The sequence below is a fragment of the Notolepis coatsorum genome, assembly GCF_963971535.1.
Source record: "Notolepis coatsorum genome assembly, chromosome: 10".
Lineage (NCBI taxonomy): Eukaryota > Metazoa > Chordata > Actinopteri > Aulopiformes > Paralepididae > Notolepis > Notolepis coatsorum.
Window position 1 is genome coordinate 26857713 of NC_140174.1, and position 27987 is coordinate 26885699.

General features: G+C 44.3%; 1 protein-coding gene across 1 annotated transcript; it reads left to right on the plus strand.

Moving 5' to 3' along the window:
- Positions 1 to 196: 196 nt before the first annotated feature.
- dnaaf3l (dynein axonemal assembly factor 3 like) lies at positions 197 to 27967 on the plus strand (the record flags this gene model as incomplete). The annotated part of the gene is made up of 12 exons (XM_084322978.1): positions 197 to 278; positions 890 to 996; positions 1091 to 1184; positions 2183 to 2337; positions 12247 to 12447; positions 12736 to 12858; positions 13789 to 13911; positions 14402 to 14549; positions 15302 to 15416; positions 24830 to 24904; positions 25222 to 25414; positions 27851 to 27967. 12 exons carry the CDS (start codon positions 197 to 199, stop codon positions 27965 to 27967), a joined length of 1533 nt encoding a protein of 510 aa, XP_084179104.1.
- Between the last annotated feature and the right edge of the window lie 20 nt (positions 27968 to 27987).

Consider the following 27987-nt stretch of genomic DNA (forward strand, 5'->3'; position numbering starts at 1 on the left):
GTGAGTCCGCCCTATGCTTCATTTATTCTCATTTAGGCTAACAACGTTGACATTGGCTATCTCACGTCAGCACCATTCTTGAATGTGAAAACGTTGTGTTGTTGTTGGTTGCAACGACTTAACACATTAGTTAGAAACATGGCTTACCCTGAAAGCTAACCGCAACAAGGCTTCGTTTTACTTTCTTCTTCACAGGATGAGCGCTGGACGAACACTAGAGGGCGCGGGCTGTGTCGCCTGGTGGGGCTTCAGTCCAGCGCGCGACCTCCTGGGAACAGGTGAGGCTCACGCGCACCAGGATCTGACAACCTCCTTCTCGCGACTCGCGAGAATGGTAGTATTTAATATGGTGATGGATTATGTATGTAATTTGTTCAGCTATGTAATAGAGAGAGTAAACACTTCCTGCTGACTTGTCGTACAAAACTTGTAAGTCGCTTTGGATAAAAGCGTCAGCTAAAATTACCAAATGTAAATGTAAACCATTTACCTCAGTTGACCCATGTGTTTATTTGTGAAATAGAGTTTTAATATTTTTCTTGAAATATATAGATGATATTAAATCAGATTGATCCAACTCACATGCAAATGTTGTGCACTTCCACTGGCCATTGTGAGTGTAGTATGGAATTCTGAACATAATCATTTTTAACAACACAGATCTTCTCAAATGGGGGTCCCTGAGATAAAGTCTTATGGGGCTCCACAGTCGAATGTGTTTACATTTGGGAGTCCTTTACATGAAATTGGTTGAGAACCACTGCTCTAGCCTCTCTCTCTCTCTCTCTCTCTCTCTCTCTCTCTCTCTCTCTCTCTCTCTCTCTCTCTCTCTCTCTCTCTCTCTCTCTCTCTCTCTCTCTCTCTCTCGCTCTCTCTTTCTTTCTCTCAGGCCCTGTGAGGCAGGAGGGGACAGTCAATGTTTTGCTGGTAGGCAGTGGGGACCCAAGACACATTCTGAAGACCATTGCCAGTCTGAGGGACACGGATAGCCTTCATGTGAGTCTCTGAGTGCTGAGGATAGTTAGACAGGATAGATTGTTCTATTGTGTGTACAGTGTTTTACTTAAGCATTCTTTCTGCTCCCTGACAGATATGGGTGATAGAAAACTGTATGGAGGTGGTGGCGAGACAATTACTGCTCCTTTATCTTGCTCTGACACCTCAGGAAAGCATGGGACTTCATGGTAGGTCCACACTGTCTGCAATGAACCTAAGACCCAATGGGCCACAAGGATGGTGGCTTATTTATAACGTTACCCAATCAGGCTGGCTGCAACACCGTCTCATCAAAAAACATAAAGTACTAATCGACCACAGGAAAAAAGGTGCATAATGTAAGTTATGTTATATCTATAAGTAATATATTGACTTATTGTATAAGTCATATTTATACTTAAGTAACTTGCCTCCCATGCGAGCATCCCGGGTTCGTTCCCCAACAAAAATATCATAAATATGTCAATATATTACTTGTGGCTATAACATAACGTACAATATGTACCCTTTTCCTGTGGTTGATAATAACCTTATTTTGATATTTTAAGTGAAATCAGACTGAATCATGACACGTAGCAAAATATTACCGTCAATATTTGCTTTTGTGACCACGATTTGAACGGAGATGAACAATTAGAATATGTAGTGAGATGGATTTGGACTAAAGGAGGACAAAGATCCAAGAGGGGCCAGACATCTGGTACAATGGGCATCATGGGAAAATTCTTGTCAGTTTAAATGAATGAATGATTTTATTTTGGTGTCTGGTCGTTCCAATGCGGCCCATCCTTTACACAGGATTATTCAGACACATTTTTGAGAAAACATTTTGTTTCTTTTCTAGTGCCGTCATGCTGACACACAAATGAAAAAAACAAAACAAACTAAAAATAAATAGAAATAAGAGATACAGATAAAACAAAAATAAATAATAAATAAGATAAACAAATCAAAACTACTAAACAGAAGACAAAACAAAGAGTCCATTCTTAGTTATTATTTTTGGTGGCTCATTAGTTTAAATCTAGATTTACCAATTGGGCCTGTAAAATGTGGTCTGTGTTTATGATTCTTTCGTCATTTACAAAACTACATTATGAGCTTATAGCATAGTTTAAGCATTTGTATCACGTGGCTCGTTGCATAATGACTCATAGCTCATCTCACCACCATGGCGTCTCCACAGAGAAGACCGAGGTTTTCCTGGAGGTGTTTGGGAACAGTGAGATCCGTGGCCAGACGGAGGAAAACCTGAGACACGTGGCGTCACAGCTCTCTCTGTCCGTCACCGACACACTGGAGACGGCCACACACCCCTGCCTGGACACAACACTACTCAAGGTAGAAGACAAGACCTTGTCGGTCTATCTTCCTGTCTGCAGCGCTGTCACTGTTAAATCTAAAAATCACACATTAAAAGGGGATGTCGCCCATTGTAAGAATTCACATTATGTTCTTCCTGTGCCCCAGGACAGTTCAGTCAGTATTTGTGCAATAGTAGCCCCTTGATGTAAACTCTCCTAAGTTAGATAACCCTGCTTCACCACCTCAATTAGAACCTTTACAGGTGGCAGAATGGATAAGACGTGGTTTTTCACTTTCAGGGTCACATGGTGCATGCATGGTGCAGCGCAGGTGATTGATTGAATGAACATTTTATTAACAGATTGCAGAATGGGTACAATACAGTACGGCTCAATACACACAATTGTTAAGGGGATGCAGACCAGAGAAAGACTTTCGTCTTGTTTACATCAGGGTCCCCCATTTTCAATTCATAATGAATTGTAAGTAAGGGTGGAATTCCCACCGTGCAATCCATTCTTTGTGGATCTAGTCCCAGGTGTTTCTCGGCCTACCGGCTTTCCTCTTCCCCTGCGGGTTGTAGTCCAAGGCCTGTCTAGTGATGTTGTTTGAGTCCTTCCTAAGGGTATGCCCTATCCAGTTCCACTTTCTCCTTTTGATCGTAGTAGCTATGCTGTCCTGGTTGGTTATCCTCCACAGCTCTTCATTTGTGGTTTTGATGGGCCACCACAGCTTGAGGATGTAGTGCAGGCATTTGTTGACAAACACCTGGATCTTGCTTGTGAGGCCCTCTGTAGTCTTCCAGTGAACCTAATACAAGACAGTAAAAAAACTCTAAACTAACAGGGGATCTGCGAGACATAACACATTATCAAGAATAGATTATGTCTTTGCATCCCCGAGACTATTTGGTAACTATGAAGTGGAAATGATACCCAATGCACTATCAGATCACTGTTATTTACTCCTAAAAGGAACATTTGGTATACTATCTTCCCGAGCCCCAAGATGGCGATTTAACTCGATGCTGCTTAATAACAAGGAATTCATTACACAACTCAAAGAAGCTCTTATAGTATTCCTACAGGAGAATGCAAACTCGGTGCAAGACCCCAGAATAATATGGATGTCGGTAAAGGGAATGATCAAGGATTTCACTGATAGCTTTTCCTCCAAAATGCGCAAGAATCAATGCAAAAAACGATCTGAATTGGAAACGCTTTACTCAGCGTTATTTAATTCTTTAAAATACAACAACTCAACTCGACTAGAAAATCAAGTTAATGTACTAAAAAAAGAGATCAATGCCATATACAGACAACAATCGGAAATACAAATACGTAGCACAAGACAACAGCAGTATTCCCAAGGTTCTAAACCTAGTCACCTATTAGCCATGCGATTAAGAATTAATGCAAAATTTGCAGATATAACTACCATTAGAGCACAACAAGTACTTGAAACAGACCCTGAAAAAATAAACGATACATTCAAAGAATTCTACTCCGACTTATATAAATCAGAAACGACCTTCGATCAAAACAAAATGGACACATATCTTAATCAAATTATTCTCCCTAAACTTTCAGAGGATGACGCTAAACAGTTAGAAACACCGATCACACTAGATGAACTTAGGGAGGCCATATCTGAAATGCAAAGTGGTAGGGCTCCTGGAAGGGACGGTATCCCACCAGAAATGTACCTCTCTTGTTGGGACATAATTGGACCCTTATTACTAAATATGATTTTATACTCAGTTAAGGAGGGGAACTTCCATAAGAATGACAATATTGCACTCATAACAGTCCTCCTTAAAAAAGACAAAGACCCCACCGAGTGCGGTAGCTATAGACCTTTAAGCCTCCTCGGAACCGATATCAAACTGTACTCTAAGGTACATAACAGTCCTCCTTAAAAAAGACAAAGACCCCACCGAGTGCGGTAGCTATAGACCTTTAAGCCTCCTCGGAACCGATATCAAACTGTACTCTAAGGTATTAGCCATCAGACTACAAAAACATATGACATCTTTAATCCACCCGGACCAAACTGGCTTCATAAGAGGTCGCTTGATCACCGATAACATAAGACGATTACTACACGTACTAGATGCCAATAAGGAAGACAACACACCTAAGGCGATACTGTCCCTGGATCAGTGGCGGCTCTGCCACTAGGGGCGCAAGGGCGCCGACCCACCTGCTGCCAGCTGCTGTTAAATCAGAGAAGAAGAAAATAAAACTTTTTCGTTTCTTTGTTTTATAGCCCTATAAATAATATAAACATGTTTAAAATGAATAATATTTACTCATTTTAAGTATGTTTGTATTTCCAATGCACAATATAATGTATTTATCTCAAATAAAAAACACTCGTTTTCCTGAGCAGGAAGTGACATCACGTTTTTTTTTTTTTTTTTCCGCCCGGGCTAGACGCGATAGCGCTCTGAGTGCGCGTCACAGTTTGATCGCTGTATCCGTCACAGCCAATCAGTGCATAACGCGTTGTGCGTTGAAATATGACTATTATGTTGGAATCCGGGCGCGATTTGAAGCGGTCTAGCCAGTAGCGTCAAGAATTTCTGTAGCCGCATTTCGCGGAGACGCTCTCTGATTGGCCGACGCCAGTATTTTTTTCCGTAGCAGAATTTCACAGAGACGATCTCTGATTGGCCGAATCCAATTTCTAATGTTCCAATTCTAGCTTATTCCTACGTTGGTTCCTAGGTTGGTCCTAGGTTGTTTGTCTTAGATCATGCCGTGACTGCAAGTTCTTTAGACTGTTAAGCTTAGGCACTCTTTCAAAGTTGGTTAAGGTTAGAGTTTGTCTTAGAGCATGGCGATAGAACGCCAGGTAGTTTGCAGTCTGTTCGAGCGGAAATGGACAAAGGAATGAAGTACTTGTGTTGTGGTGCTGCTAACTGCTAACAAGCTAACACTTGGCTAACAAGCTATATGGCGGATGCAGTCTGGACACAGTGGACAGTGGATTATACACTTTATCAAGGCAAGCCCTGGACGTGTCAACTAAACAGTGAGTCTCTCTCTCTCTCGCTCTCTCTCTCTCTCTCTCTCTCTCTCTCTCTCTCTCTCTCTCTCTCTCTCTCTCTCTCTCTCTCTCTCTCTCTCTCTCTCTGTGGTTAACGTTAACGTTTGTAAATAGTTTTTTTAGGAGCAGTACTGTTAGGCTACTGCTGGCCATTCATGAAGCGAGACATTGCTGATTGTTTATTTATTTTATAACACAAGACTATGACTACCAACTGCCTAGCCAGCCGTGTATCAATCTTGGATGCAATAATAACGTTACCACACTGACTGTGTCGATGGCTCATTGATTTAACTACTGCAGCTCTCTCGGATTGAAAATACGTGGATTATGGCTTGTTTAATATCGTCTATGTTTGAATGAATGAATGAATGAAAACTTTATTAACAGATTGCAGAATGGGTACAATACAGTACGGCTCAATACACACAATTGTTAAGGGGATGCAGACCAGAGAAAGACGTTTGTCTTGTTTACATCAGGGTCCCAGATTTTCGATTCATATCGATAGTTTAATAGCTAGCCTTGGCTCGTTTAACAATATGCAAAATATGTGTACAGCCCTGTACTCATACTGAAGTTATTCTTGGTATATAATAGGTCTGATTGTGTAACGAATCGATTCCACGTCGCGCTGTGTGTGAGAGAGAAGGAGAGAGGGAGAGATCTGCCTGTGTTTGGAGACGGGGCGAGTTTTGTTTCTAACTTTTCTATTTATATATTGTGTTTCAAGTTGTGAATTAGAGTCTAGACTAGGGATGCCCCCCGGACCCCGGTTTTAAACGGGAACCGGTACTATATTAGAAAATACCGGAGTATTTATAAGCTCCGACGTCCTCGGTACTGCTATCGATACTCTAGAGAAATTATTATTATTATTATTATTATTATTATTTAAAAGTTGCAAACGATCTATCCTCTCTCTGTCTCTGCACGAGAAGCGAGCCACAGCGAGTCATTATTACACACACTCCTCGCGAGTCGCTCGCTAGTAGTGCTACATACGGGTACTCCTTAATGAAAGTGCTGTCTCCGTGCTGAAGCGCGCTGCACAGACACAGACAGCTCTGAGTCTGCATGCACTGAGTCGTGACTCGTGATGGCGGATAGAGCGAAGCGTTCTAAAGTATGGATATATTTTACAAGGGTCGATGCCGACAACGCACGTTGGTGCCACAAGTGCAACAAAACATTTGCCAGTAAGGGTGGCAATACGAGCAATTTATCAAAACATCTGTTGGCAAAACATGATATTAGTGTGCAGAAATGCGCGTATTCGACTGCCTTGCGCGCAGTGTTCCATCTGCATCCACGTCCACTGCTATGAGGCGCCGTTTGGGACAAAAGCCTGACTAATACAAGACACCGCCTATCCAAAGCAACACTGCAGCCGTAAGCCAAGATACGGAGTTGCCTAGGCTAATAACGAATTATTACAAATAGGCTAATAAACAAAATAATTGTTTAGCTACAAATACTACAATCTAAACCTTTTATAGATCGTCAAGCTGAGGCGTCAGCCACTATGTCCCAGCCCAGTGAGCCCAGGCCCACCACACATCCTCCCTCTACCTCCCTCCACCACCCAAAGTCCTTTCTCCCTAGCAGCTAGAGCAGTGGTTCCCAACCTTTTTCCCCCCAGGGACCCACAAACATCTCTGATGAAATTCGCGGACCCCCTCCTAATAAGATACCATAAAATACTTTTTTTTTTCATTTTAATAACAAACTGCTTATACACAGGCATATGCATCACAATTAGACCCACTATGCTTCTTTGACTTGTGCCTTCAATCAACAAATCTCATCTTGCACCATATGCATTTCAAAATGTTTGGCCAATATTCAAATGCTGTATTCATCCTCTCAAATCAGGCCCTAATGGTGAACGGTTTGCATTTATGGAACAAATCAATGCAACAAATTAAACTAAATATGAGACAGGAAATTCCAATCAGTAGCAGAGAGAATCTGTCCTAGCTGGGTTTAATACCTTTTTTTTGTCATTTTAATAACAAACTGCTTATACACAGGCATATGCATCACAATTAGACCCACTATGCTTCTTTAACTTGTGCCTTCAATCAACAAATCTCATCTTGCACCATATGCATTTCAAAATGTTTGGCCAATATTCAAATCCTGTATTCATCCTCTCAAATCAGTCCCTAATGGTGAACGGTTTGCATTTATGGAACAAATCAATGCAACAAATTAAACTAAATATGAGACAGGAAATTCCAATCAGTAGCAGAGAGAATCTGTCCTAGCTGGGTTTAATACCTTTTTTTGTCATTTTAATAACAAACTGCTTATACACAGGCATATGCATCATAATTAGACCCACTATGCTTCTTTGACTTGTGCCTTCAATCAACAAATCTAATCTTGCACCATATGTATTTCAAAATTTTGGCCAATATTCAAATCCTGTATTCATCCTCTCAAATCAGGCCCTAATGGTGAACGGTTTGCATTTATGTTGAATGAAGTAAGAATCCACTGCAGTAAAAATATCCTGGTAGTAAGGTTGACTGACATGAGAATGTCCTGCTTCAGATCCTCATTTTCAATATATTGCACATAAACGATGAGCACAGCCTCGTCTGCGACAGTTGTAGTTTCATCAAGTTGTATGGCAAATGGACCCTTTCTAAGCTTTTCTGACAGCTGCTGCTCGCAATCACTTGACATCTTATCAATTCGGTCTTTCACTACATTGTTCGAGAGTGGTACTGATTTTAGTTTATCCGCCACCTGTGGGCCGCACAGTTTCTAAACCATTTTGATGCAGGCTGGTTTGATGAGCTGCTCGCCAATATTGTGCGGTTTCTTTGCTTTTGCAATTAAAAGCGAACACTCAAAGGAGGCTTCGGTAGCCTTCTGTAAATCACTGCCACCCCTGCTCCACGCTACTCTAACATCAACAGGCTTGTTCGCCTTGAGAGACTGTTCTTTCCTCCGAAAAAAGTCTGGATCCTTCCCAACGGTTTCTGGGTGCTTAGACGCCTGATGTCTCTTCAGCTTGCTGGGCTTCAGGCTCGAGTTTGCCAACTTTTCTCCACAAATCACACACTCAGGTCGTTTGTCTGGTCCCTCAGTGAAGCCCATGGTGATGTAATTTTCGCGATTGCTGTAGGTCCTAACTTTTTTTGCAGATGAGCTGCCGTCATCTCCTTTTCGTTTGTCACACATTTTCGCCTCTGGCGGCTGACTGCAGACGAGCCGAGAAAGTTAACTAGCGTGCTAGGCTAGCTACAGAAAGTGATACAGTCAACTGATTCGCGTTTTAGCGGCTACCCGGTAGCCTACTGTTAACGTTCAAAAATCATGTCTAGATGTTTATTTATTTATCTTTATTTTTTATTGTAGTGGAGAGACTATTCATGCTTCTGATGATAAAAAAAAAATAAAAAAAATAAAATAAAAATAAAAAAAAGAATACCTCAAATCATCTGTGGTCTGGCGGACCCCCTGCGCCCCCTGGCGGACCCCAGGGGGTCCGCGGACCCCAGGTTGGGAATCACTGAGCTAGAGGAAGGATGACAGAGGATAGGGTGAATGAGTGTCACAGTTCTGTTAGCCTTTTGCATTTGTTGTTTATTATAAAAAGTCTATAATTCAGAGTCAGACACATTTAAAACATTGTTGCTGCTGTTGCTGAAGAAATTATATTAATTTATTATATTTATTTATAAAGTTATATAAAAGAACATTGCTGCTGCTGTTGCTGAAGAAATTATATTTATTTATAATACTTATTTATAAAGTTGTATTTATAAATAATAAAGCAATGTTGATTCTGTTCTTAATTAATTGTCTTTTTTTCTTGCAAAAAAAGAACCAAAAAGAACCGATAAGAGTATCGATAAAGTACCGAACCGTTAAGCAGTATCGATAAGAGTAGTAGTATCGATAAAATCCTAACGATACCCATCCCTAGTCTAGACTATACTTTATTTGACTGGTTGTGTGTTGTTGTAGTAACAGCTGAGCGACTCGTTCATAAGAGCCGATTCATTGCCGTGAGCGTGAGTCGAATCGCTCACGTCTTGCCATGAGTCTGTTGCGTGGTACTGTACTGTACTGTTTGGTATAGCGCCCCCTAGTGGCGAAGCACCCACCGGCCGCCACTGCCCTGGATGCAATGAAAGCTTTTGACAGGTTGGAATGGTCGTATCTATGGGCAGTATTAGAAAGGATGGGGTTAGGTAAAGGATTCATCGATATGATTAAAGTATTATACAAAGACCCATCGGCCATGATTACAACAGGTACAATCATCTCCAAAATCTTTCCGGTATCACGCTCAGCCAGACAGGGTTGCCCTCTTAGTCCCGGACTATTCAATCTATCATTAGAGCCTTTAGCACAATATATAAGACAATCCCAATCCATAGAACCAATCATAATCAAGGGCACACAACACAAAATTAGTTTATATGCGGACGACGTAATACTGTTCATGCAAAACCCCAACACATCATTGCCTCATCTTCTCAAGCTGATTGAGGACTTTGGAGATCTATCGGGATTTAGGATAAATTGGCCGAAGTCGGCCTTCCTCCCACTTAACGCCCCTGCAAAAAGAAATATAACCCTCCCAAAAGAGATACAGATGGTAAAACAATTTAGATGTTTGGGAGTTGAGATATTCCCCAACATAAGCCAAACGGTGAAGCACAATTACATAAAAATCCAAAACAAAATCAAATACGACCTTGTCAGGTGGTCGAAACTTAAAAACTCATTACAGGCACGTATATCAATAATCAAGATGGACGTCCTACCTAGAATCAACTTTTTCAGCTCAATGCTACCGTTACCCCCTCCAAAGGGTTACTGGAAAGAATTACACTCCTCCACATACAAATTTATTTGGAATAAAAAACCACCACGTATAAAAAGATCCACCGCACAGAGAAACAAAGCAGACGGAGGTATGGCATTTCCAGATTTCTACCACTACTTTAAGGCGTACACTTTAAGACCACTAACAACATGGTTTGATCCCCAAGCATTAGTATCCTGGAGAAATTTAGAAGAAAATATAGTAGCTCCACATAAGCTGAAGGGCTTAGTATACACCAAATTACCAATTAAGCAATGCGAACGGAAATTTGGCCCCATAATCACTCATGCGATCCGGATATGGCGCGAAACACAAAAAAAATATCCTAACCCACATAAATGGCACAATCATACTCCCTTATTCAATAACAATGCACTCTTGATTGAAAAACGACCTATAAGATTCCCTATATGGGAAGAGCAAGGCATACACTCATTAGGGGATGTTTTTAACAAACAGGGTTTGTGTAGTTATGGAGAAATATGCAAAAAATTTAATCTCACCAAGTCCACATGGCTTTTTTACATACAGTTACGGCTATGTTTGAATTCTCACGGTGTTCCATTAGACATACCAATTGAACACCACAGATACCACAAATTCTTCTATGAAAGAGAGACATCGAGTGGTTTTGTTTCAGATTTTTATCATCAATTACTAATGTCCTCGTATGAAACCCTCCAACTAGACTCTGTCTGGAGGAGGGATATACCAGACCTGGAAAGCGACTTTGATTGGCAAGCAGCCTGGGCAAATATTCGATTCACATCAAGGAACCCGGACCATCAACAAATCAATCTTAACTATATTCACAGGACATACTTGACTCCTATAAGACTGAAAAAAATGGGTCTTATACAAGACTCCAAATGCTCCTTATGTACAAATGGGGACGAGGGGACATTTATGCACATGTACTGGGACTGCCCACCAGTTAAGATATTCTGGAAAGAGGTGACCCAGCAACTATCAAACCTCTTAACTTGGAATATACCTGTACACCCCTCTGTACTACTGCTGAATGATGTTTTTGAGTGGGCAGTACATCCACAGCTAAAGAGATTGGTTTTATCGGGTATCACAGTGGCTAAAAAGCTGATAGCATCACGATGGTTCCAACCGGAAAAAATTTGCCGAAAGGTCTGGATTATTACATATCTCGATGTGATCTATCAAGAAATATCTACAGCAAGAATTTTGGGTCTCAATGAATCCAAAATGACACTGTGGTTAGAAGTGGTGGAGAAAATAAAAGCTAGCATATAATGGTAGTGTCTGGTTAGGAGCAAGGGAAAATGGATGGATTATCCAATGGGGGGTCCGGAAGGGGGGGGGTACGAGCTGGAGCATATGTGTGTAGGTTTTTAGATAACAGGTATTAAGGGTATATCCTATTATATAAGACAATTAAATAAAATGTGATTTCATTTCATTGGATGTGCACTGACAAATAATGCTTGTATATCTTATCGTGTGTTGTCATGTTTGTTTATGTGTTTGTTTAAAAAAAAAATAAAAAAAAAAAATACAAAAAACTAACAGGGGAACACGAAGGAGAGCGAGAGAGAGAAGGGGAGAGAGAGAGAGAGAAAAATAACACAGAGGGACAGAGAGACAAGGAGAACACATACGGACACAGGGAGAGGCAGAGCAGGGGAGAACAGTCCATGGCCAGAACATTACAGAGAGTTCACACAAACATTTTATGGCCCCACAAACTCAGAGCCCTATTCATCGTCTATGGAGCAGCCCCAGATCTCTGATTTCTAGCTTTAGTAGAGAGAGTGGTGCGTGTTCACAAATACTGACTGAACTGTCATGGGGCACATGTTATTGCATATAAGGGACAATTCTACCGCTGCATAAGCATAATGGCTTCACAAAGCTCGGTAAATCATCCAGTCGTGGTGTAGTGGTAGTTGAGGAGGTGGTCTGTTATAGCTGATGGCTGAGGGGGGGTGGCTATATGAAAGAGGTGGGTATACTTCAAATACTCCTACATTTCCATTACTAATCTCACCCAAATGTGCATATCTCTGTAGTATAAGGAGCGAGATGAGCTGGACAGGATATTCAAGCTGTGGGTCCAACCTCCGTCCTCCTCCTCTGCCCCTGGGCGCGCTGCCCCCCTCTCCATAACCAAGGCCTGGGACGGCCGGGTCAGACGGCACCTGGGCACGCGCTACGACTCCAGGAAGGGCTGCTTCGATTGGGACCTCATCATGAAACTGCACCAGAAAGGGGTATCAGACTATTGTTTCTACATTTGCCCACTCGTCCAATGACCTGCCAGATCCACTAAAAAGCTGAAATAGCGTATTTTCTGTTGGGATGCATTATAGACCTTTATATAGCAATTAATTTCCATGGATAGCAGAATCCTCCTAAATTCAGTGAATTTGAACAGTTTCTCTCAAACAACTCTGTTAGGAAGTTAAGTTAAGAGTTAAAAAACCGACTGCTTCAGAAATTCTATGAAGACTTAGATGTTTTGACATGGCAACTCTTATCTCTTTATTCTGTAACCACAGTGTGGCGTCATCAACAAACAACAGTATGTTCGGTGGAGGGAACAGGGCGTGGCGTTTGAGATGAGGGAGGGTATCTACCAAACAACCAATGCAAGTTTACTCTCCACGCGGGTGTTCAGTCACGTAAGTATGTGTGGGAGGTGTTTCTATGCAATGAGATGCCGTGATACCGTGAAGGAACTCATCTTGTCTTTGTGTGTGTGTGTGTGTGTGTGTGTGTGTGTGTGTGTGTGTGTGTGTGTGTGTGTGTGTGTGTGTGTGTGTGTGTGTGTGTGTGTGTGTGTGTGTGTGTGTGTGTGTGTGTGTGTGTGTGTGTGTGTGTGTGTGTGTGTGTGTGTGTGTGTGTGTGTGTGTGTGTGTGTGTGTGTGTGTGTGTGTGTGTGTGTGTGTGTGTGTGTGTGTGTGTGTGTGTGTGTGTGTGTGTGTGTGTGTGTGTGTGTGTGTGTGTGTGTGTGTGTGTGTGTGTGTGTGTGTGTGTGTGTGTGTGTGTGTGTGTGTGTGTGTGTGTGTGTGTGTGTGTGTGTGTGTGTGTGTGTGTGTGTGTGTGTGTGTGTGTGTGTGTGTGTGTGTGTGTGTGTGTGTGTGTGTGTGTGTGTGTGTGTGTGTGTGTGTGTGTGTGTGTGTGTGTGTGTGTGTGTGTGTGTGTGTGTGTGTGTGTGTGTGTGTGTGTGTGTGTGTGTGTGTGTGTGTGTGTGTGTGTGTGTGTGTGTGTGTGTGTGTGTGTGTGTGTGTGTGTGTGTGTGTGTGTGTGTGTGTGTGTGTGTGTGTGTGTGTGTGTGTGTGTGTGTGTGTGTGTGTGTGTGTGTGTGTGTGTGTGTGTGTGTGTGTGTGTGTGTGTGTGTGTGTGTGTGTGTGTGTGTGTGTGTGTGTGTGTGTGTGTGTGTGTGTGTGTGTGTGTGTGTGTGTGTGTGTGTGTGTGTGTGTGTGTGTGTGTGTGTGTGTGTGTGTGTGTGTGTGTGTGTGTGTGTGTGTGTGTGTGTGTGTGTGTGTGTGTGTGTGTGTGTGTGTGTGTGTGTGTGTGTGTGTGTGTGTGTGTGTGTGTGTGTGTTATAGAGGGGTGGTCACGTGCCAGCTAGGGGTTACTGGGGAGACATTGTGTCCAGCCCTTACCTCTCCTTTGGCATTGAGACTGATGACAAGAGTCTGCTGCAGACAAACAACGGGCAACACGTCAAGGTAGAGTGAGATGATTGTGTGGAATGATGGTTTTACGGTATACTGTTTTATACACGATCATTCAAACCATCTGTTTGGTGGCGGTGTGAGACTGTGACTCTGACTCCTATAATCAGACTCATGCAGAGAAACTCCATCGTCCGAAGAGGGCGTATTTTGGTATCTATATTTTGTATTATTAAGAGAGTTGCTACGGACTCATGTTAGGATGTGTTAGGACAGGGCCTCCACTAGTCACAAGCCTTGTTACTGTCATGTTCACTGAAGCCTCTGTAAACAATTAATTTCATCAGGTTGGCCGAGGATTTCCATTGAACTGAAATATTTGTGGGTTGATTCTACAGCATTTCAACTGTCTGAGAACACTAGTTGACCCTGACTGTAGGAGTCGACTTTCCACCAGTGATGTTTGGTTGTGATCCGTTTAGAATGTGTCTCAAGTTGTATCTCAATTCCTCCCGGTCCCCCATTGTCTCCTCCATATGCACAGACAGCCATGGATATCTCCATAGTGAATGTTCAGGCGCTGTTCCGGGCCTTGTCCTGTAGAAGGGACAACCTCACCGACACAGAGATAACAGAGGCAGGGGAGGCACCCTCACGGTCAGACGCTCACCACAAATCAAGCAACATAAACGGTAAAACAGTCTGCTTATCTATGCAGACTTTGTCCACGTCCTTCTTAAAGGGTTGTCCAGTCCAGTGGTTCTCAAGCTTTTTCATGTCCAGGTTCTCAAGCTTTTTCATGTCCAGGATTGATCCATAATTGGCCAAGGATATTTGTTGGTACGTATGATTTCATCCAGAATTCCATAATAAAGGAGAGAGCAGAATAGTCATTCTCATACATTCTCTTACTGTACGAACATATAGTGAAGAAAATATTAGTGAAATAAACAATTCTTTACTAATTTAGCTTGAGACCCCCTGGAACCCTCTCAAGGACCCCTGGGGGTCCCCGGACCACACTTTGAGAACCACTGGTCTCTATCTATCTATCTATCTATCTATCTATCTATCTATCTATCTATCTATCTATCTATCTATCTATCTATCTATCTATCTATCTATCTATCTATCTATCTATCTATCTATCTATCTATCTATCTATCTATCTATCTATCTATCTATCTATCTATCTATCTATCTATCTATCTATCTATCTATCTATCTATCTATCTATCTATCTATCTATCTATCTATCTATCTATCTATCTATCTATCTATCTATCTATCTATCTATCTATCTATCTATCTATCTATCTATCTATCTATCTATCTATCTATCTATCTATCTATCTATCTATCTATCTATCTATCTATCTATCTATCTATCTATCTATCTATCTATCTATCTATCTAATATCTGCCCCCAACCCTCTGTTTTCAGACCTCATGCGTCTGAAGGGTGTCTCAGTGACCTTCCTGCCGATGGACTCTCTCTCCAAACTACCAGAGAAGCAGAAATACTCCCAGCTGTTCAACACCATCTACTTTGCTGCCAGGTATGAGCTCAGGCATTAAGAAGCTGTTACAGGTTTTGTTTCCTTATATAAATCATGTTGGTTATTCCAGATTGGGAATGTAGTAACCGGAGGAATTATTTATGGATGCATTTCCTTGACCACTTTATCTTAGAAATATGGTTGATTGTTGAAGTCTAAAGCTGAATGAGCTGAACAGTTTTAATTTCATATATTCAGTTTTGTTCTTCCATATGAATTTAAATGAATGTCAATCAACAGCAGCACAAATTCTCGGATCAATATATAAGGCTGTAGATAAAGATAAAGCGATATTGAAACGCCCTCAGCTTTTGAAAGTAGTATTCAACCTTGAATGGCGAGATCTCTTTGTAGCCAACAGTAAAAGATTGTGAGAATTTACGACTAATTCTATCTGACCATGGTTTACATCTCAATACCTAAATGACTTGACTGATTTCTGAGCAGCAAGGCCACAGTAAGTATTTCCTGTATAGCAGGTAATAAGTCATCTGTAAAGGGAATATGTTTTTAAAAGGGGTGAGGCAGGTGGAAGTCTGTGTTGACTGATTCAAGGATGAACCACTGCAGGGTCATTCAAGACTGGTGACGAAGGGAAACGTAAGGTTATGTATATAACCAAGTTCTATGAATTCTGGTGACGCTCAGCGTCAGTCTGCACGCACTTCACTTCGTGCACGAGCACTGAATACAAAATTCCACAATGTACCTTTACATCCCAACATTCGTCTGGCCACACCCCTATCCGCTTACCTTCATAAGCAGGTGTGTGGTCACCTACTCGCCTCCTTCCCAAACTTTCACCACAAGGTGAGATCAAGGGCCGCAGTGGCGTCCTGACGCTGAGCGTCACCAGAATTCATAGAACTTGGTTATATACATAACCTTACGTTCTATTTCATTCTGGCTCCGCTCAGCGTCAGTCTGCACAAGAGGAGCTGAGCGGAAGCCAGAAGCTCGACAAATGTACCCCGCTGAGGCCCCCCACAACCATCAGACCGGGGAGGACCGAGCCCCCCGACCCTCCCTAATGGAGGATACCCTCCCTATTGGAGGACGGGAGGGAGACGGATCCGACCGTGTGAAGAGGAACTCAAGCAACTCAACGCACAGGGTGAGCAGATCGTGACTTGACCCCACGACTACGCACACGCACAACCCACATGCCACCAGGGAACGAACGGAAGGAACAACCCTCGTTACTGCCCCCAAAATCACGGGGTCAAGAGCAAACTCAACCTCGTGGCAAGGCCGTAGCAGCGGAGTGCGAAGGAAGACCCAGACCCACTGAAGGGACTGGATCCCCTGGAAAAAGGGGGGCCCGGAGAGGTCAATGACGCCAGGCATCAAGACCCCACCAGGCGGTCACTTAGTGACACCGCCCCCCACATCGCCAGCGTATTCGGACAGGGCCCCTCCAAGAGCGGGCCCTTTCCCCCCCATTAGTACACCGCCTGGCACACTGACCCTGCAACACAGGCAGTCAGCATGGCCGTAAAGCTTTCAAAAAGTTAACCAACGGAAGCAGGCAGCGCACCGGGGAAACCAGGCAGCAGGCTGTAGACCCGAGCCTGGAGCACTGCGGACAAGACAGGCGCCAAAGGGGTCAACTGAAAACAGGGCATATGCTGGCGTTGTTGCGCACCATGACAAAGCCTCCATCAAAAAAAAACCACCCAGAGGGGTCGAGGCAGAGAAGGCTGACACGATTGGCAGACGTCATGAACGTGCAGGGGCACACTCAACCGGGTAACCCGGGAGTTGACTCTGCTCCAACACACCAGGGAATCAACCACCCTCTTGGTACCACATACGGTGGTTGTTCCTATAACCCCTCAAGAAAAAAGGGTTATACACATTAAGTCCATTGACAACATGGTTTGACTCCCAAGCATTAGCATCCTGGAGAAAAATAGAAGAAAACATAGTAGCCCCACATAGACTGAAGGACATAGCATACACTAAACTACCAATCAAGCACTGTGAACGAAAATTTGGCCCCATAATTACTCATGCGATCCGGATATGGCGTGAATCACAAAAAAAAAATCCTAACCCACAAAAATGGCACAATCATACTCCCTTATTCAATAACAATGCACTCTTAATTGGAAAACGACCTATAAGATTCCCTATATGGGAAGAGCAAGGCATACACTCATTAGGGGATGTTTTTAACAAACAGGGTTTTTGTAGTGATAAAGAAATACGCAAAAAATTTAATCTCACCAAGTCCACAATATGGCTTTTTCACAAACAGTTAGAGCTATGTTTGAAGTCTCACGGTGTTCCATTAGACAGACCAATTGAACACCACAGATACCACAAATTCTTCTACGCAAGAGAGACATCGAGAGGTTTTGTTTCAGAATTTTATCATCAATTACTAACGTCCTCGTATGAAACCCTCCAACTTGACTCTGTCTGGAGGAGGGATATACCAGACCTGGAAAATGACTTTGATTGGCAAGGAGCCTGGGCAAATGTCCGACTTACATCAAGGAACCCAGATCATCAACAAATCAATCTTAACTATATTCACAGGACATACTTGACTCCTATAAGACTGTGCCGAATGGGGCTTAAACAAGATTCCAAATGCACCCAATGTGCAAATGGGGACGAAGGGACATTTATGCACATGTATTGGGACTGCTCACCAGTTAAGGCATTCTGGAAAGATGTGACCCAACAAATATCAAAACTCGTATCTTGGAATATACCTGTACACCCCTCGGTATTATTATTGAATGATGTTTTTGAGTTTGCAGTGAATCCACAGCTAAAGAGATTGGTTTTATCGGGTATCACAGTAGCCAAAAAGCTGATCGCATCACGCTGGTTTCAACCGGAAAAAATGTGCCGTAAAGTTTGGTTTCTTACATATCTCGATGTAATTTACCATGAAATATCTACAGCAAGAATTCTGGGTCTCAATGAATCCAAAATGTCAATGTGGTTAGAAGTGGTGGAGAGAATAAAAGCTAGCTTATAATGGTAGTGTCTGGTTAGGTGCGAGGGATAGTGGAGGTACTTCTCAAGGTGGGGTCCGGGAGGGGGGGGTTCGAGCTGAGCATATGTGTGTAGGTTTTTTTAGATAACAGGTATTAGGGGTATATCTTATATAAGACAACTAACTAAAATGTGATCTCATTGGATGTGCCCTGACAATTAATGCTTGTATATCTTATCGTGTGTTGTCATGTTTGTTTATATGTTTGTTTAAAAAAAAAATACAAAAAAAAATACAAAAAAATAAATAAAAAAGGGTTATCCCAGGCCTACGGTTTCAACAAAACATTACTTCGGACCGGGCCCGGTGGCTCGGGAAGCACACAGGGTTACCAGAGGAGGTCCAGAAGACCACCCCAACAGCCCCCTCTTCGCCATGCGTGAGAGAGGAGCGAAAGAAAGGAGAACCAGCCCCTTATAATAGTGCCAGGTACAACGTGTACCCAACAAAGGGTCTCCATAACGCCTAACCCTGTGACACCCGGGCCGACCCGGCATTTTTCCCCCCGAAAAAAGCACAAGTCCCTCAGGGTACCAGAACAGCAGATCCGCATCCCCGGCGGACAACGGGTTAACTGACCTGGACCAGCGCGACCATAACCAGTCCCGTGCCCTAACCACGCCGACATGCCCACTCCAGGAGAGGGGGCAGGTATGCGTGTTGATCTAAAACATGAAAAGAGGGCGCCACCCAGACGGTCCTATTTATACCGCGCTCAGTGGCCCACCCCAAGGGCGTGAGACCCCTCTACCTATGTTCTGATCTATTCCGTTAACATCCCCCAGATATGAACGAGAATCCGTCGAGACCCAGTAACAGGCTCTCGGAAGAGGAAAAAATCCCCCATCCCAGTTGCCCTATAAAAACGCTGTTTTAATAACAAGCAACCAAGGCGTACTAGCCTCCTGCATGACTCTTAACAGAAACACCCCGAGCCAGCACTATGTATGCGTCGGGACCCAAAACATATCAATGGATAGTCTAACCAGACCCCACATTGATCCTTCAAGGCGCCTGGGAGAACGACAAGAAGGTTGTCGTGCTTCATATTCTCCACTCTTTTTTATTAAAAAAGAAAGAAACACAGACTGACATGAATCCCACGTGACGCAGCCGAGGGTGAAAATTGTTTACATTTTTACATCCCGCCACCCTTACCACAGAGGAGAGACGGAACTCCTCAGAGAGACTTTCCACGTGAGTCGTAGATTGAAAAGTCACGGTAACATTGACCAACCGACTCAAGTTACATGTATATCGAGCGTAGTAGAACAGTAAGTTCCTACGCTCTGCCCCGACAACTTGACAACAACAGACCCTACACACGGGTCTAAACTCACGGAAGCCGTCGTCCAATAGAAACGTGCCTAGTGACGTTTGCTATGACGGGGGGAAACCCAAGACTCAATCGCCTGTGATAGGTGCAGAGTCTGGGAAACCCTCCCCCCCCCCCCCCCCGTGCCAAGCTGCCTAACAGCTTGACCCTGACCGAATGAAAAGAGAGTCCCAGAAACCCCCTGACCAATCAGAAGAGGGAAGGAGGGGTTTATCCGGTACCCCCTCGCAAGCCCAACCCTCGCATATGACAACAACAACAGCCATATGATACCTTCAGTAGCAATGCCAATGAATAGCGCAAGCTAATCCAATGCATGCTAGCCACAGACATATCTGTGAACAGGGTTTATAGCAAGGCCAAGTTGTGTGTGTGTGAACCCGACACCTGTATCTATGTTGTAAGACACCGAAAAATCTGATAGAGAGAGAGAGCGGCTGAGCCGCGGTACGTTTTCATATGAGCATTACTGCAAACCAACACAATAGTGTTGCAGCTCAATATCACTGTTTAAGCAACAGAGCACACAACTAACCTCTACCTTTATGTGGAGATTCAGGTCGAGGCAGAAAAAAACCTTTTTCAACCGAGTGTAGGCTGCAGGCCTTGCTTAAGCTCTAACATGAAAGTAACGTCTAGCCCTCCTATCAAACCCATACTAGCGAAAGATTCACACGTTGCATCCCCATCATATGTTTGGTGAATAAACACACAGTTTGTTAACAAAAAATACAGTCCCCCTTTAGGAGGGACTCTTTATTTTCCAACAAAAATCATAGAGGGGCCGGGAAGGGAACAGGGGGGGACCACAGAGGGAAAAAGTCAATGAAGTTAGCGACGCCTGCCACGAGCCGCTCGGGGCTTTCCACCCCGTGGAGCCCCGGAGGGACGGTAAACGATCGGCGGCTGGTCTCGACGATCCCTACCGTCACCTCCGGGCGTAGATGGGCCGGCTGCAGTGGCGGAGGCGCTTTCTCTCCTGGCCTTCTTCGCCGAAGGTCCAGCAGTGGCGGTGGTAGCAGTGGCGGCCACGGCGGAGGAACCTCGACGACGCGGCGGCCGTCTGACTCCACCGGCAACATCGGGCGGGGGGAAATGAGGCTGGAGCACGGAGCGCTCCTCCTGCATCTCCCTGCAGGTTGAGGTCATCAGCTGCAGTGCCGACCCGAATAGTCCAGCCTCGGAGAGGGGTGCCATCAGAAGGGGAGTCCTCTTCTTCTCCGGCACACGCGCCTGCTCCAGCCAAAGGTGGCGCTGGATCAGAGTGGCCAGGGCGCGCACTTTCCCAGCGGCTATAGCCTGCGGCTGAATCAGATGCAGGATGGCTCCTGCCGAATGGGCGAGCTGATCATGCTGTAAATCAGTCAGCTCCGTGCCGCCCGTCAATATCCCGGACAAGAATCTCGCCAGCTGCGTGATGTTAGAAGTGGCAGCTAGAGATTGTGTTCCGGTGATAAATGACTGGTCGCTCCAAAATGCCAACCGCCTCGCCGATTTCCCTTGGGGAACCGGCTTCCGTAACGGCCTCAGGACAAAGGAGCGCCGCCATCGGCCTATCAAGCCGTGGCATGCCCTCCTTCATGCCGTCTACTGAACCCGCCACCCGCGTGACTTGCACGTAGGCGGGAGTAAGGCCCATGATGTGGGAGACCACCTGGCCCTGACGGACGTAGGCCGCCATTGAGGGGAAAAATGGATAGACAACGTCCACCCCTCTCACCGGGCGACGTTGCCATAGATGACCTATGAGATCATCAGGGACAGGAACAGGCAGTGGCTGCGGCAGCGGCACGCCGTTTGCGACTGCCGCCACCGCCGCCATGAGCTCGGGGAACAAAGCACGCAGTTCCCCCTGCATACTTTCCTCCGAGCCCGCGTCCCTCACATGCAGCAGACTACGGGTCAAGGAGCCACATTCTGATGTGGCTGATAGCAGGGCATCCCGCCGCCGAGTCGGAGGTTCTAACCCAACATCCGCGGACGAGGAACCCCAAGGAGACATCTCACCCCCCTCCAGTGTTACCTGGACGGGCGGGAGACATGTCTCCACCGGGCCTTCAAACAAGAACCCGTCCGCCTCTATCATGTAGTCCTCTGTTTCCATCGGCCATGTAGAGACAGACGCATCCTCATCCAGCTCCAGCAACTCACCAAAACCAGGCCGTTCGCGTCTGCAAGCCACCATCTAGCGACGGGAGCGAGCTGACGCAAAAAGTTTGCGTCTCAAATCCCCCGCAACCAAAGGAGCCGGCCGCCCAACAGCGGACGACTCCCCGGAAGCAGAGGAACCAGAGCTGGAACCAGGCCATCGCACAGGAGTAGGCACTGGTGCACCAGCTCCTTGGAGAGGCAAACTACCCATCGGACGCCTACCGGGCGTGGCTGCCGACCACGAGAGAGGCCTCAACCCCGCTCCAAGACGTACGACAGAGGCGGCGATGGAGAACCGCTGGTGAAGAGTGGCGTTGCGAGCGCGACCCTCCGAAGTAGACATTATGACTTAGCTTTTTTCTTTCGGAATATATGAGAGAAGAAAAAAGCAAGAAAAAATGTAAACACGTCTCAACTTTCTTCAGCTAACAACCTCGTCAAGTGTGGGATCTACCGAAGGCACTTCCTTGTGGTGAAAGTGAAGAAGGAGGCGAGTAGGTGACCACTCTAGGTGACCAGTCATTTACCTAGTATGGTTTTGTCAATAGTTCAATGTACAATTGTGTTTGTTTGTACAGTGTCTCCTCCCCCCCCCCCTCAATGTACAGTGTTACTTGTTTATACAGTGTGCCCCCCGGCCCCCCCCCCCCCCCAACCACCTCCAATGTAAATTACCCAGTATGGTTGTCAATATCCCAATGTACCCAACCCCCCCCACCCAACCTCCTCCAATGTACAGTTTCTACGTCAAATGTATATACTCCCTTTTCTTGACTCCTTCTGTATCACAAACAGTACTGTATTTGCAAATCTGGTATGTCATAAATGTATAGATGTAGCAGTACTGACTATCTGTATGTCATGTATGTCATATATGTCTATATGAATTGAAAATGGGGGACCCTGATGGAAACAAGACAAACGTCTTTCTCAGGTCTGCATCCCCTTAACAATTGTATGTATTGAGCCGTACTGTATTGTACCCATTCTGCAATCTGTTAAATAAAGTTTTCATTCATTCATTCATTCACACACCTGCTTATGAAGGTAAGCGGATAGGGGTGTGGCCAGACGAATGTTGGGATGTAAAGGTACATTGTGGAATCTTTTATTCAGTGCTCGTGCACGAAGTGAAGTGCGTGCAGACTGACGCTGAGCGGAGCCAGAATGAAATAGAACCGGGCATTCGCAGTTGCAGCTGCAAGCACTCTACAGACTTTTAAGGCCATGCTCAAAACCCACCTTTTCGCCATACAAAATCCTTGAGCTAGTTTTGTGTTGTAGTATGACAGGTGTATTATGTCCGTCTGTACGAGACCCTCTTCTTGGACCAAGTAGGTTTCGTCGATAATCCAATGTACAGTTACCCCCACCCGCCTACCCATCCCCCACCCCCCCCCCCACCCACCCAACCACCTCCAATGTACAGTTACCCCCCCCCCACCTACCCAACCCCCCCCCACATCCTCCAATGTACAGTTTCTACATCAAATGTATATACTCTCTTTTTTTTTAACTATTTTTGTATCACAAACAGTACTGTATTTGTAGATCTGGTATGTCATAAATATATAGATGTAGCAGTACTGTCTATCTGTATGTCATGTATGTCATTATGTTATGATGAATTGAAAATGGGGGACCCTGATGTAAACAAGACGAAAGTCTTTCTCTAGTCTCCATCCCCTTAACAATTGTGTGTATTGAGCTGTACTGCATTGTACCCATTCTGCAATCTGTTAATACAATTTTCAATCAATCAAGACCCGCGTCGCGGGCACTGCGTTCCGTTCTCAGAATGGATTAGAGAGAGATGTGTCATCCAGTTTGACTTGGAGCACGCACTGTACTATGCGCACTGCCAGTCATCAGGCTATATATGCGGATATATTCAGACTCTAGATCTATTTGCAGAGCCAGATGAGTGGCAACCTGTGCGATTGGCTCTTGACAACGCACAGTCGTTCAGTATTGACAAAGCCTACAGTACTTTGCTGGAACGATTCATTTTTCACGTACTGTATACTGTATACTGTAAGCTATAGGTGCTGTATGATGACAATACATTTGATTCCTATCTAATTTTGATCCATCGCAAAGCGCTCCAGCGCTTGAATACGGCCGGGGGATCCGATGCAGACCCACGGCTCTTGTATTATAATGAGCCCGCGAGGCGTGTCTCTGTATGCAAATGACTTGCGAGAGAACGCGCATCCAGTTTAGAATGAGTGGGATTCACCATTCAAAAAACCTGGGTAAGAACAGATTTGGACTTTAAGAACGGCTTGATGAATGTGGTGGTGGCTTTTCTTATTGTTCTCTTAACAGACAGGTAAGCAAGAATATAAGAAAAATAATAAGAGAGTATTGTTGAATGAGGCCCGATCCTGTCTTTCTGTTTCTCTTACCTGATGTAACTATAGGTTGAGGGACGCAATATAAATGCATTAATCATATCATCATCATATCATCAGGGCGGTCAGGGTACTGATCATGATGATGTGATGAGCCACAAGACCCTTCCACACAGTGAGGGAGAGGACCGGGCTTTACCTTCAGGCTAGAGGTGTTAATAAAACAGGTCTACCCTTGGCCCACACCGCCATGGAAAGACATTTGGAAGGGATTTTCACAACTAAAATAATGTAACTCAGTCACTGAGCATCAGTCCCTGTAATAGGCTCCAAACCCCCCCCCTAGCCCTATTTTCTACTTACCAATGATGTTGTTGATTGGTAGAGTCCTTTCTCAACACAATCCATGCTAACCATGACTACCACAAACCAATGCAAAGCTCTTGTCTGTAAAAGCTGACGGACATTCTCTCTCTCTCTCTCTCTCTCTCTCTCTTTCTCTTTCTCTTTCTCTTTCTCTTTCTCTTTCTCTTTCTCTCTCTCTCTCTCTCTCTCTCAGCCTGGTGCACCAGTTGGCTCCTACACTGAGACAGGTTGCTGCACAGAAAGCTGTGCTCGTCGTGGAATTGGCCAAGTGAGTTATTTTCTTTTTAAGGTGCCTGTTACCATGGCGACAATTCAGTCACCTGCGGTGCAGTTTAATCATTCATCCGTCAGCGTGACAAATACTTCTCAGACTGTACAGTATTTACATAACTGTTTACTCATAATTCTAGCACGTTCTGTAAAATATAGACATTCTTTTTGATATATTGTTTGCCACATATTTCATTGCTGCGCTAAATTCCAGTTCCAGTTACAACTGTTGTGTATTAATTTAGCATCTTTCAGCTAATGTGTCCTGGTAATATATGTGGTCTCTTGTGCTAATCCTCCTCGTATGTATCTCAGGTTCCTATTGGACCTGACCAAAGAGCAGGAGGTGGGCTTTGCGGAGAAAGTGGCAGACATGGCTAAAAAGGCGGGATTTGAACCACGGCAGGAGGTGAAGACGGGCGACGACGCCCACACCACGTTCACACTGGAGAGAGAGAGTGAAGCCTGTCAGAATCTAACAGAGCTCTCCTCTCCCCTGCCTCCATCAGTCTCCCTACCTGAGTCTTCACCTGCCTCAGGATGGACAGAGCCGGAGACATTTTTAAATGTCATTGACACAATGCAAATGACTCAAGCTAACATTTAGATTTCAGTTTCCCCAAGATCACAAGCAAAATAATTTTTTTGACAAGACAAACATTAACAGTAAATATCTCAATAAATCACAGGAATATACATTCCTGTATTTGAATCAATAAATGTAGGTTACGAGATATATACATAATCCCCATTATACAATACAGTACATACATATGCTCTTGCTCGTTCTTCTTCCCCCCCCTCAGGACCCCCCTTGGATAATCCATCCATTATTCGTTTCTAACCAGAGATTACAATTCATATGTTCAAGTTTCAAGTTTCTTTAATAGTTGTCATACAGAAGTACAGAATACTTTTATACAAAATGCTTCTTACTGTTACGCTCCAGAGACTGTGCTAGACAAGATAAGTATCAAATAACATAGTATAGCATGTAAATTAGAAGTAGAAAAATATGCTAACCCTTATTCTCTCCACCACTTCTAACCAGATTACAATGCTGGCTTCATTGACACCTAAAATTCTTGCTGTAGATATCTCTAAATAAATCACATCGAGATAGGTAAGAACCCATACCTTCCGGCACATTTTATCCGGTTGAATCCATCGTGATGCTATCAACTTTTTAGCAGCCGTAAGACCGGACAAAATTTGTCTCTTTAGCTGTATAGAGGATGCTAACTGCGAAACATCATTCAACAACAATACAGAAGGCATTACAGGTATGTTCAGAAATAAAAATTCTGATAATTGCGTAGTGACTTCTTCCCAGAATATCTTAACAGGGGGGCATTCCCAATACATATGCATAAATGTACCTATATCACCTCTTAGACACAAGGAGCATAGAGAGTCTTGTTTAAGCCCCATTCGGTTCAATCTTATAGGTGTCAGGTAAATCCTATGAATATAATTAAGATTAATCTGTTGATGGTCCGGGTTGCATGACGCTAGTCGAACGTTTGCCCAGACTTTTTGCCAATCAAAATCTACTTTCAAGTCTGGTATATCCCTCCTCCAAACTGAGTCTAGGGGAAGGATTCCATACGAAGATGTTAGTAAGTGATGATAAAAGTCAGATACGAAGCCTCTCGGTGTCTCCCTTTCATAGAAGAATTTGTGATATCTGTGGTGCTCAAGTGGTATCTTTAATGGGACTCCATGAGCCTTCAAAGTTGCTAATAACTGTATATAGAAATAATAAGTGGAGCTGGTGAGGGTAAATTTGTTCTGAATTTCATGATAGCTACAGAAACCCCGTTCGTTGAATATATCTCCCAATGTATGTATGCCTTGCTTTTCCCATTTGGGATATCTGATAGGTCGTTGTGCAATAAGGAGTGCATTGTTATTAAATATGGGAGAATGGCTATGCCATTTGTGTTGGTTAGTAAATTTTTTCTGTGTGTCACGCCATATCCGAATCACATGTGTTATAAGAGGGCCACATTTCAAGTCGCATTGCTTAATTGATCATTTGATGTATACTAATCTGCTGATTTTCTTTATTAATATGTATGTTAACAGCTAGAGAGCGAAAGTTGTGAAATGCCTCAAATAGAGTTGTAATTTGTAATGTTTGAGTAATTTTACAGGCTTATTGTCTTCAAATTCTGATCTTTTTAGTTTTGTATGTTTTTTGTTTTATTATTTTTAGAAAGTTACTGTATGTCTCAGTTAGCTCAACATTGTCGTCATACAGCGGCTAAGTGGTGCAGTGGGCAAGGCACTCACCACTAACGCAGGAGATGCTGGGTTCGAGCCCAGCTCTTGGCGTTGCTACCAGCTTGGCTGGTCGTTCATACTAACACAATTGGCAGTGTTAGGGGTGGGAAAGCTGGTGGGTGGGGATCGGACGTTGTGGACAGCGACTCCTACAGGTCAGTTGGTGCGCCTGTACAGCAGAATCAGGAAGTAACGGGGGCAGCGTGAGCCTCCCACACGTTACTCCTCGCCACTGAGAGATCGCGCTGTACAGGTGAAAAGATGCGACAGCTGCCTCCTCGTGTACCGGAGGGCACACGTGATGCAAGGCTTGGTCCTCACTGCAGCCGACCAGTGGGAGGCATAGTCTAGCAACGTTCGAGACAGGGGAGGGGTGAATTGAAGGGAGAATTGGCGAGGCGAAATTGGGATGGGAGAAAAATAGAAAAATAAGGAGAAAAAGTGTGTAGCATCCTGAATATTCTTTTATTATTCAGAAGTGCTAACGTAACCTTTTACTTCCCCTGTGTGCACAAAGACATGATAACCAGTGTTTCTCTTTGATATCTCGCCCGGACCAATAACGCGAGGTTCTCTTTCTTCCCTCCGGCTTCAATATGGATTATTAACGTGACACTAAATCATCCTTCCTGCCTTGAGTGTCCCATTGTGGGACCAGTTTGCGGTCGCCAGCAGGGGGCGGTGGTGGCAGGCGGAGCAGAGGAGGAAGGAGATGAGCGAGCGAGACGCTGGTTACCTGGAGAGCGGAACAGGAGGAAGTCCTCTTCGACAGTGAACGTGGACAGACGTGTGCTC